General features: G+C 43.3%; 1 protein-coding gene across 3 annotated transcripts in view; it reads right to left on the bottom strand.

Annotated features, from left to right (window-relative positions):
• Positions 1–648: 648 nt before the first annotated feature.
• Positions 649–12,138, bottom strand: part of tatdn2.L (TatD DNase domain containing 2 L homeolog) — a 32,601-nt gene continuing 21,111 nt past the window's right edge. Inside the window, exons 5-7 of one of the 3 annotated variants that reach the window (XM_018259037.2) lie at positions 10,849–10,976; positions 8,204–8,387; positions 649–929 (exon numbers count right to left, since the gene is read on the bottom strand). In XM_018259037.2, the coding sequence (XP_018114526.1) occupies positions 789–929; positions 8,204–8,387; positions 10,849–10,976 (453 nt within the window). In that variant the 3' untranslated portion in view covers positions 649–788. The remainder of the gene's footprint in view (positions 930–8,203; positions 8,388–10,848; positions 10,977–12,138) is intronic. The other 2 variants (XM_018259038.2, XM_018259039.2) reach the window with 2 other exon arrangements.

Below are 12,138 nucleotides of genomic sequence, written 5' to 3'. Positions count from 1 at the left end.
TTGTCACTTGATGTACTATGGGGGGTTCCAGCCTAAAGACCAATTAGAATTAGATACCAGATTTGTGTGGGGGTTGAGGTTATGGGAATATAAGACACAGACTATCTCTATCTATCTATCTATCTATCTATCTATCTATCTATCTATCTATCTATCTATCTATCTAAATATCTACAGTATGTGAAATAAACTAAAAGACAGACGGAAAATAACATTAAGGCCAGGGCCAGACAATGTATAACAATGCGGATTCTCTGCAGGCGGCCAATCCGCTGCCCTGCTGCTCTCCTTGCCTTTTGAACTGTGGGTGAATGCACTAGGGATGCACTGAATACAGGAATGGGTGAAAGTTCATCCTTTGATAAATACGCCTTTCAAAATCCCATAGAAATGAATGGAGAGTGGCAGAATTTCACTCTAGAGGACTGTGGCGATCTCTAACTTCACTTTTTGATAAATATACCCCCGTGTGTGGGGTTTTAAAGGGGTGAGGTGGCAACCCTAGACCCAGGAGGAGTCAGCAATGGCACTGCCTTTGAGACTGATGCTTCCATGTTACACACAGGAAAGAAAAACTTTTCAAAATAAATAGAAGTTTCATTTTAATTACTAAAAATTATTAAAAAAAAACAGCTTTAAACACAAAAATGGCATTGATTATGATAGTTTTTATATTTGTGTGTGATTTTTGAAGTTCAGGAAAAAAATTAAGACATTTGTAAAATAAGGCAACGCAGCAATGGCTTCTAATTGCCGTAAAAAGGTCAGACTCACAGGCTCGCACACGATTATAAGTTATACAGCCGGTTGGTGTTCTGCAGCAGGGTCGCCAGGACGGACTTCACCGACAGGTTTTTGGTTTTAGCAATCTCCTGAACTGTGTGCATGGCCAAACCTGGGTGGGAGAATTTACACAAGCTTTTGGGAACCTGAAAATAAAAGAAATTTGTTATATGTAAAGAGAGCATTTTAGAGTGTGGCAAACCCAGCATCCCACTGGCAGCTGCGTGGTAAAACAGTCAGGAAAGTGTTTCATTAACACCTTTATCAAAGATGATGAACGTCAGTTTATCAGACTATGTCTCATTTGAGTAGTCAAACATAATTTTTTAAAGGGGCAGTTCACCCTCAAGTTAACTTTTAATGTGTTGGTCTTCATTTTCAGACTCTTTCAAGCTTTCAAATGGGGGGTCACTGACCCTAATTTGCCCCAGAGAGGCTACTATTTTATTGTAATAGTGATTTTTTATTACTTACCTTTCTTTTCAGTCCCTCTCCTATTCATATTCTAGTCTTTCACTCACACCTGGTCGCTATGATAATTTAGCTCATAGTAACCAAAGAGCTGCTGAAATTGCAAACTGGGGAGCTACTGAACAAAAAAATTATTAAAAAACCAATGGCAAATTGTCTTAGAATGTCACCCTCAATCTACATAATACAAGTTAATCCAAAGGTGAACAACCCCTTTAAGTGTGGTGTTAGAGCTCATCTGCAGTTTTTAGCTCTAACACAACTCTGAATGCAGCATGCTTGACAAAGGGGGTGACCCCGAAACGTTGCAGTGCACTCCGCTTCAATAAATCACTGAAAACTTCATGCAGACCTGTGTGCCGTGAGGTTCTTTCTACACTTTATGAAGGATAGGTCATACACGACAAATTTGATTGCTTTTTATGATGAGGTAAGTAAGATTCTGGACAGTGTGGGGGGGCAGTAGATGTGATCTATTTGGATTTTGCCAAAGCATTTGATACTGTGCCCTACAAACGACTGCTTTCTAAACTAAGGTCTGTTGGGCTTAATTAAGTCGTTTGCACATGGATAGGAAGCTGGCTACAGGATCGGGTAAAAGAGGTTCCGCCTAAATATTCAGAAGAGGTATTTTACAGTGAGAGCTGTGAAGATGTGGAATTCTCTCCCTGAATCAGTTGTACAGGCTGATACATTAGATAGCTTTAAGAAGGGGTTGGATGGTGTTTAGCAAGTGAGGGAATACAGGGTTATGGGAGATAGCTCATAGTACAAGTTGATCCAGGGACTAGTCCGATTGCCATTTTGGAGTCAGTAATTTGTTGACACAGTAAACAATGTGTCATGCAACTCCTAGATACAGGTGTTACTTGTGAGAGTAAAGTAACACCTGTATATAGGAGTTGCATGACACATTGGATAATCCTATCACAGTAACTACACAGAATCAACACCTCTGTGAATTTCTTCAGATGTCATCTCTTTGAAGAGTTACAATGTGCCATTGTAAATGGATTAGTGGAAGAGTTTATATGCCGAGAATTTCCCACACCAGTCAGTTGAACTGAAGAAGCTGCTCAGATGAGTAGTGAAACGTCTTCATTGATTACTCAGCAAGTCCAGTTGTTTTTAGATTGACCTATACTAGATATACCATGACCTGGATGAATGAAAATCTTCATAGTCACAGTAAACAAGTAATATCGGGGAGCTTATTGTAAGCAGATGTTTCCGCACATGGCGTCTCCCATAAGCCAAACGTGTTGCTTACCATGTCAAGAAACTTCAGATAATTTAAGGGGTGGATGCTAGGATCTTCAGTGAAAACAATGTATCAGTAGTCAGTTCTTTTCTAAAGCTGGCCATAGACACAAAGATCTGATCATACGAATCGAGGATTCGTACGATTTTTGGACCATGTGTGGAGATTCCCGAAATTTTTCATCTGGCGGAGATCGGTCGTTTGGTCGATCGGACAGGTTAAAAGATTTCTGTCGGCTGCCACCTTTTCTGGAAAAAAATACTGGCCTTCCTATATATTTACCTTTTTTCCCTATTAACAACATTGGGAACATCCATCATTTTTACTGGCCAGGTAATATCTCTGCATGTATTGCCGATCGTACGATTTTCAGTGGGAGACTGTCACCAGCTTTGGTCGGACATAACTTTCGTATGATTTCTATCAGGGGCAGAACATCGGCTGATCTGTTCTTTTACTACTTTATTTCATCGGAATGGTTAGTGGCAGGTCAGGAGATGGGAAAGTCCGATCGTACGATGATTCGTACGATCGGATATTTGCGTCTATGGCCAGGTTAAGTCTGTAAATCAGCTGGCTTCTGCTATAATGTTTCAGGAGTCAGAACCAACAGTGCAGAGAATGTAAATAGCCAGATATTGTTTTTTTACACTTACAAATAACTGAATCATAAGAAACGGGATCTAGGCTATGGCGAGTGTCAGAATGTCTCTTGTTCACTCTCCACTGGCGAACATCCAAATAATCTCTGGGGAAACATACATGGTGCAGCTACTTTCCGAAGTAGAGGAAATTTTGGGCAACTTTGCACCTCATATGTTTCCCCAGCAGTGATTTTCATATTAGCCAGTGGAGTGGAAACAAAGGACATTTTGTAGCTGAGATTAATCGCAGGCATCAAAATCTCCCGTGTGTCATTAACCTAAAACCATTGAAAAGAAGTTTTTCTGTACTCACCCTTAAATTTTTCTCTTGGGGGACCCAGAGACAGTGGGTATAACTGGTACCACTAGGAGGCAGGACACAACAAAGAACAAACTGGCTCCTCCTCCACTGGCTATACCCCCAGCAGGCGGAGCCCAACTCAGTTGGTAGCAAAGTCAACAGGAATAAAAAACTAGGTCTATGAACAGTATAACATGTAACTGTAGAAAAGAACTGTATCATGTCTGAAGGAAAAACGAGAGCCTCAATCCAGGGAGGGAAGAGATTTAACAGTGAGTACACAAAATCTCCTTTTCTCCAAGTATGCGTGGGGGACACATAGACAGTGGGGACGTACCAAAGCTGTCCCTTGAAACCCAGGTGGGAGAATGAGGCCTACCTAGAAGTAACCACTGCGGCTTGAAGCACCTTTCTGCCAAACCAAGTGTCAGAAGCTGCACAGGTGTCAAAATGGTAGAATTTGGAACAAGAGTGGACAGAGGTCCACGTAGCTGCCTTGCACAGCTGTTCCGCTGAAGCCTGGTTTCTGAACGCCCAGGACGTACTCATCCCCCTGTGAGTCTGGCTGGAGGAGTCTGTCTTTGTGCAATGTAGGCTTGCTGAATCGCTTGTTTGATCCAGCGGGAAATGGTAGCTTTAGAAGCGAAGTACCCCGGTGCGGTCCTGAAGGAAGGACAAGTAGTGAGTCGGCCTTACGAATACCATAAACTCTGTGTTGAGGCCACCTTGATGCTATCATTATGAGTGCAGTCTGTTCCTTCTGCAACTTTCTGATTATCCTGGACAGAGATGGAAGAGGTGGGAAGGCGTACGCTAGCCAAAAATGCCAGTGGGTTGTGAGATCTTTGGCGGCTAGAGCTAGAGGATCCTTGTAGTGAGCTAGAAAATGTGTCACTTTGCGATTGTGTCACGTTGCCATGAGATCCATCTCTGGGACGCCCCACCTCTGTGTTATCTCTTGGAAAACCTTGTCCTTCAGTGATGACTCGCCTGGGTCTATGGACTGTCTGCTTCCCAGTTTAACAAGCCTGGTATGTAGATGCTGACAGAAGGGTTTGCTGGGTTTCTGCCCATCGGAAGATGAGCCTGACTTTGTTTAGAGCCCCTCTGTTTCTCGTGCCACCTTGGTGGTTGATGTAGGCTACAGCTGTGGAGTTGTCCGTCTGGAACTTCAAAGCCTGACCCGTCAGCTCTTGCTGCCAATGAAGGAGAGCTAATCGGATCACTCAGATTTCGAGTAGGTTGATCGGTAACTTCTTTTTGGCTGGGTTCCATATTCCCTGTGCTGTGCATCCTTCAAGGACTGCTCCCCAGCTGAACAGACTTGTATCTGTTGTGAGGATACGGCAATGCAGTTCCCCGAGTGGTTTGCCTGTGGTGAGGTGGGTGGTCTGCAGCCACCAGAGTAGGGATGTCCTTGCCCTGTGAGTAAGAGAGATCTCCTGAAGTAGAGTTTTCTGTTTCCAGGTTGCCAGGATGTTCCATTGAAGCTCCCCAAGATGGAATTGGGTGAATGGCACTGCTTCTGTGGTGGAGACCATGACCCCCAGCACCTTCATGCAAAACTTGGCCGTGTAGTGGTTCCTGCAGAAGCGATTTTACCAGTAATCGAAGGTGAAGGACTTTCTCTTGTGGGAGAGAAATCTTCTATGTCTGTGTGTTGAACTGCATGCCCGAGAAAAACCATGGATTGACTGGGCGTCAGTGAAGACTTGTTTAGGTTCAGGACACAGCCCAGTTCCTGGAGTATGTCCGTGGTCACCTTAAGGGAATGTTGAGCCTCTGAGAAGGAGGGGGCCTTGATTAGGAGGTCGTCCAGGTACGGAGTGATGGATATCCCCTCGTTGCGGATCACCGTTGTGGCCATGATCTTGGTAAAGACCCTTGGGGCCGATGTCAGACAGAAGGGGAGGCTTGTAAACTGAGCGTGGTGATTTTGGAAGGCAAATCGTAAGTATTTCTGACGAGGAGGGAAAATGGGCACATGTAAATATGTGTCCTTTATGTCGAAGGAAATCAAGAACTGTCCCGGGGACATTGTAGAGATGACCCATCTGAGGGACTCAATTTTGAACCTCCTTGGACGAATTAATTTGTTCAGCTCTTTGAGGTCCAGGATGGGGCGGACCGTCCCGTCCTTTTTGGGGACTGCGAAGAGTTTGAATAGTATCCTCCGAAACACTCTTCGGAAAGGTACTGGTGTGATCATCTCTGACAGGAGGAGGTTGGAGATGACATTTAGGAAGGCTGTGCGCTTGTTTGGATCTTGCGAAGTCTGGACATATAGAACCAATTGCGAGGAGGTGAGGAGAATTCTAGATGATAACCTCGGGTCACCCCTTTGTGGATCCAGACGTCCTGAACGAGCTTGAACCACGCCCCAGCGAACACACTTAATCTTCCCCCTATGGTTGTACTGATTAACGGTATAGAAACACCGTCATGCCGAGGTAGTCTTGTCCCCGGTCTTTGAGGAGTGCTTCCTGTTTTGCCAGCATGGCCTCTGTTTACTTCCGAAAGCGCCCGCGAGCATCGAAGGGTTGTCTTCGAGGGGATGTTTTCGTGCTCTTAGTTTGGGAGCCACGAAAAAAACTTACCCCTACAAAAGGAGGAGTGTGCTTTTGGTTGCAGTAGGAGGGTACTCTTACCTCCTATAGCTTGGCTGATGATTTTATCTAGATCAGGGCTGAAGAGCAGTTTACCCTTGAAGGGTATGGAGGTCAGAGATTTTTTTTAAGAAAGGTCTGCTGATCATAATTTCATCCATAATGACCTGGGGGCCGCCACTGCCAGTGCAGAGGATCTGCTGATTACTTGAGCCGCGTCTAATGAGGCTTCACATATATAGTCATTTGCTTCCTTGATTTGAGAAGCCCACTAAGAAAGTTCATGGCGAGGTGCCCTAGCAGAAATTGCATTGAGAAGAGAATCGGACCAGGACTGGATGGCCCTACTAACCAATGCCGTGGCTAACACGGGGTGCAGGGAAGTGCCAGATGCTGAAAACACTGATCTCAAGAGACTCTCTAGTTTCTTGTCCATAGAGTCCCTGAAGGAGGAGGCATTAGGGACCGGGAGGGCCGTATTCTTGGAAAGCCGAGATTCAGGTGCGTCCACTGAGGGTGGTACTGACCATTTTTCTGTAAGCTCGTTAAGAAATGGATAGAGCTTCTGAAAATGACGGTTTGTCTGAAATCGTCTCTCAGATTTGTCCCACTCTTGTTGGATGATCTGGTCAATCTGTGAGTGGGAAGGGAAAACTGGTGACGTCTTGTTTTGGCATTTGAAAAGTACTTTGGAAGAGTCAGATGAAACTTTCGGTTCTTGAAGATGAAGAGTCTCTAGTACAGATGAGATTAAGGTATCCACTGTTTCAGAAGAGATTCTAGACAACTCCTCGCACTCTTGGTCTGAAGCAGAAGATAGTTCGCCCTCAGAGCGATCACATTCATCCCCAGAATCTAGTGGAGGTGCAAAAACAATTATGGATGGAGAATCGCTATCTTCGTCAGACAGGGAGGGTGCTCTGCGTTTTGAGGCCCTTCCCTTGGGATTATCAAGGCGGGACAGGAGCTTGTCTAAAGACTGTGCCAGCCTTGGTATCATTGCAGCTAATTGTGAAGCCCAACTCAGGAGAGGACCCTGGGAGGTGAATTGTCCTAGACTCTGGCGTGGGCCTTGAGGTTGATGATTCGCCTTGGGTTGCCTGGTTCACCTGGGGTGGACTATGTTCTGGTAGATAGAAGTAGTCAGCACAACCTTGTTAAATCTTCTTACTTTCTTTAGACGGGTGCACGTTCTCCAGTGGCCACTTTCCACCAGCAAATGTAATACAGGAACGGTATGAACAGCACCACAAATGTTGTTGAAGTTAAAAACGCCTTTATTGGTCAAGTGACGGGCATTACCGCAATGTTTCAGGCCTCATTTGGCCCTTTTTCAAGCTTGACCAATAAAGGCGTTTTTAACTTCAACAACATTTGTGGTGCTGTTCATACCGTTCCTGGACTATGTTCTGGAACCGGCACTATTGCCGAGGAAGCAGCGTCACAGGGAAGAGATGGGAAGGAGGAATAGTGCCAATACAATAGTTGCGCACCGTGAAGCACTAACCGCCTCCATCCTCTGAGCCGGGAGCAGAATTGCATAGACAGCGCACGACTGAATAAATAGCCCGAAGTGCTAGTCACCTGTCCGCTCTATTGAGGTCCCGTGTAGGTCTGGCTGGAGGAGGCAGGGGTAGGGGAGCATAGCGTTACTCACCTGAACATGGGCCATTCACCTCTGTCCTCCAGCCAGCTGTTTTTCCTCCTGCAAGGAAAGAACATGAGTGAGGCTGGATGGTCTGTGTGCAAAGCTATAGCAAGGCCCTCGCTGGAGGATGCCAGTGGGGAACTTCTACTCAGTGTAGAAGCCCTGAAGCATCCCCTGGTGTCAGCTTAGCTGAACAATATCAATTATCACAATAATAAAATAGATAGGATGTACTATCCTCCTGAGGACACAACACAAACTAAGTTGGGCTCCGCCTGCTGGGGGTATAGCCAGTGGAGGAGGAGGCAGTTTGTTCTTTGTTGTGTCTTGCCTTCTAGTGGTACCAGCTATACCCACTGTCCCTGTATCCCACAAGCAGATTTGGAGAAAATGAGGTGATGGACCACTTTACAGGAAATATTATGCCACTCACATAATTCATAATCCTAATCACTCCTAAAATGGGTCTTGGGTAATGCTTTATATCACCTGTCTGGGTAGAAAGTAGGGAGCATCAGTTTCTACAATAAGCCTCTCCAGGGGGATCTGTTTCATGGCTTGTCGTGCCTCCAGGGCAGAGGGATATGTCAGAACAGCAGTGAAACCAACAGCCATGTTTGGGAACTCAGTCAGAAAGGGTTCAATTACCTTGTAATTCCCAGTAAAGCAGTGCCTAATAGAGAAAGGGGGTGCAAGGTGATTACACATTACACGTGACAGCACAAGAATGATACACAACACACACACACTAATCACACAAGCAGACTAAACATCAAGTGAAGAGCGGTTCTGCTGACATAAATACAGGAATGAACATTATACAGATCAGGTGTATCCCTCATGAGAAGTGAGCGGGGGGGAAGAAATATTTCATAGTTAACACGTCACTGAAATCTCTTGGAAAAAATCACAAAGGGCTGGCCACACTGCTTCTCTGGGCATTATGAGAATTCTGACTTCTGGGACCTTCCTCACTACTCCCATTCCATATTTTCTACATGAATTCAGGTATGGGATTCGATATCCGGAAACCCGTTATCCAGAAAGCTCCGAATTGCAGAGAAGCCGTCTCCCACAGACTCTAATTTATACCTTGTACTTAAACCAAACTAAGACATAATTAATCCTTACTGGATGCAATACCAGCCTATTGGGTTTATTTAATGATTTTCTACTATACTTAAGGCATGAAGATCCAAAGTACATAAAGATCCCATATCAGGAAAACCCAAGGTCCCAAGCATTCTGGATAACAGGTCCCTGAGCAAGAGACAACTGGCTCTTGAGTTTTCCCCCCTGTACCAAGAGTCATATTTCAGGAATTTATACATATTAAAGGGCAAGAAAAGGCCCATAAAAATACAGGCCCAATAATGTGGCTCATTATAAAACACTGGGCAAATTTGCACCTCGGCAGTAACCTATAGCAACCAATCAGTGACTTACTTTTTTCAGCCAGTTGCAGGTTGAACAATGAAAGTAAACATTTAATTGGTTGCCATGGGTTACTGCCCAGGTGCACATTTTATCAGCGTTTATAAATTAGCCCCAATGTATCAGTATAGTGGTTCTCTGTATGACTCCTGTTTTCCTTATGGGGTCTCCAGCAATGTGCCCCAATGTGCAGAATACCAGTGAGCATGCACATCAAGTATAGGTTTGGGATTCGTTATCTGGAAACCCGTTATCCAGAAAGCTCCAAATTATGAAAAGTTCGTGTCCCATAGACTCCATTTTATCCAAATAATTCAAATTTTTAAAAATGATTTCCTTATTCTCTGTAATAATAAAACAGTACCCTGTACTTGATCACAACGTATATAATTTTATATATATATATATATATATATATATATATATATATATATATATATATATATATATATATATATATATATATATATATATATATATATATATAAAATCCTTATTGGAGGCAAAACCAGCAAACCAGTTTACATAATTGTCTAGTAGACTTAAGGTATGAAGATCCAAATTACAGAAAGATCCATTATCTGGAAAGCCCTAGGTCCCGAGCATTCTGGATGGATAACAGGTCCCATACCTGTACCTGTAAGCCAAGATGGAGCAGAGAGCACATACTAAGCCATGGGTTTAGAGGAAGCATGAAAAACTTGGAAGCTGAACAGGATTTGTACAGTCGATGGCAATTTAAAAGGCACAGGTCTAATGGACATAGAGACTGGAAATTATACACCATAATATACATTTTAAAAAAAGTTCTATTAGCCACTTTCAGTTCTCTCTCTGCATATAAACTGGGGAACTTAATTTCTGATACAGTCTATATTTCTCCAGAAGAATATCCCACTTGATAAAAGAGTAGTGCACCTTTAGGGCTCTTACACATGAGCGTTCTGACCTGCGCTCCCCTGCGTTCCATTTTTTGGCGTTCAGCCGCAGGGGAGCGCAGGAATAGACGCAAGTCATTATTTGAAATGGGGCTGTACTCACTCAGGCGCGTGTAGGCGCCGAACGCAGGAAAAATGCAGCATGTTGCGTCTGAACCTGCGTTCGGCGCCTACACGCGCCTGAGTGAGTACAGTCCCATTTCAAATAATGACATGCGTCTATTCCTGCGCTCCCCTGCGGCTGAACGCCAAAAAAAGGAACGCAGGGGAGCGCAGGTCAGAACGCTCATGTGTAAGAGCCCTTAAACTAACATGTAGTATTCAGACAGTGATGTTCTGAAACAATTTGCATCCTGTTTTTATATTTGAATTATTTAGCCTTTTGTTCAGCAAATTCCGGCATCTTTGGTTACTAGTGTCCAATTAAGCCTAGCAACCATGACAGTAATTTGAATTAGAAAGTGGAAGAAGATGAATGGAAGAGAGTCTGAATAGGAAGATCAATAATAAAATAATGAAACAATAAAATTGTAGCCTCAGAGAGTAAAATGTTATTTTTGGCTGCCAGGGTCAGGGAAAATCGCTAAGGCCATTCTACCACATACTAAATGTAAGTTTATGGTGAAATACCTCTTCAGTGGTTGATAATAGTCCTACAGGTTATACTATAGTTTTAAGATAATTACAATATAAGTAAGATGTTTGACCACACTGTGAGCAAAAATCAACCCTCACAAAGACAAGGGCACAGAGGCTGCTCACCGATGTATCTTATAGTCTCGGGGAACGCATTTCTTCATGATTCTCAAAAGATCTTCATCCGCATCCCGACAGTGAATAACAAGAGGCTTGCCCATGGCAACAGCCAACTTCAGCTGCTTCTCAAACACCTCCACATATGCAAAGGGAATAGAAAAATATATACATGTCTTTATGTTTTGGTTAAGTGTTTTCCATAACGTAAGTATTACAGGGAACCACGATTTAAAATCTCACAGAAAAAAGGAAATTGAGGGTACAAAAGGAAATGTATAGTAGCTGAGTAAAAGTGGAGGTCAAGTGCAAATAAACTTCCTGTATATTAACTGTAGCAAACTAAGTAACGCAGAGAGTTAAAATGATCATTTACAAATGCAGTGCAGAAAGAGCAACTTTAGAGTTAATTTGTGGGCGGAAGCAGAAATTTGTGCCTGTCTTAACTATGCTACTTAGCGAAACTTCATTAAAGGGGAACTATCGCAAAAATGAAAATTCTGCATAAGCTTCAGCATACTGATATAAGAAGTTTTCTAAATATAACCAATTAAAAATTCTGTAGCGTTTCTGAAATAATCAAGTTTATCTTCACTATCTCTCTCCGCATCTGTTTCTTTTCATTACGTCTTCTTGCAGGAGTTTTGTGTCAGATATTCATTGACAGTTAGAGCCAATATATCTTATAGGGGGGCTCCTTTTGCCTAGAAGATGTATTAGAGCTCACTCTATTAAAATCACCAGACATCATGGGTTAGATTCACTTTAGTACAAAGTGGTTAATGCAAACAGGCACAGAAGTCAATTCGCTAGTGAAAGACACCGTCACTAGCATCCGTTCACACTCTATCGCCAGACGAACTTTTGTTCTGGCGAATGGTCATTACTCCGCCAATTCAGTAAAATGCGGATTTTACTGAGCTTTACCTCTTTTGCCAGATTTGACTTTGCCACCTCAGACCAGGCGAAGTGCTTAAAAGCAGCTAGATCTTCCTCAATCTTCTGTCATTTACATCAAATCCTGTGTGCCGAAAATGCATTAAAGTTCAAAAAACGCTGGCGACTTTTCCTTTTTTTACGCAGGATTGCCTGCAAAAGTCCTAACAAACTTTTTTTTGGTAACCGGTTTTCTCCAGACATTTCATAACATATGGAACATTCATTTTACAGTGGGCTCGTGTGTAGCGCATTATATTAACTTTCTTGTCTTTGTTAAGGTTCCCTGGACAACTTCAAGCATTTGCCCCAACATTTATAATAAAGACATCCATACACCTTTAAATTTCCCACCCTATGCAA

Source organism: Xenopus laevis, chromosome 4L (assembly GCF_017654675.1).
Source record: "Xenopus laevis strain J_2021 chromosome 4L, Xenopus_laevis_v10.1, whole genome shotgun sequence".
Taxonomy (NCBI): domain Eukaryota; kingdom Metazoa; phylum Chordata; class Amphibia; order Anura; family Pipidae; genus Xenopus; species Xenopus laevis.
This window is presented reverse-complemented; position numbering and strand designations above follow the sequence as displayed.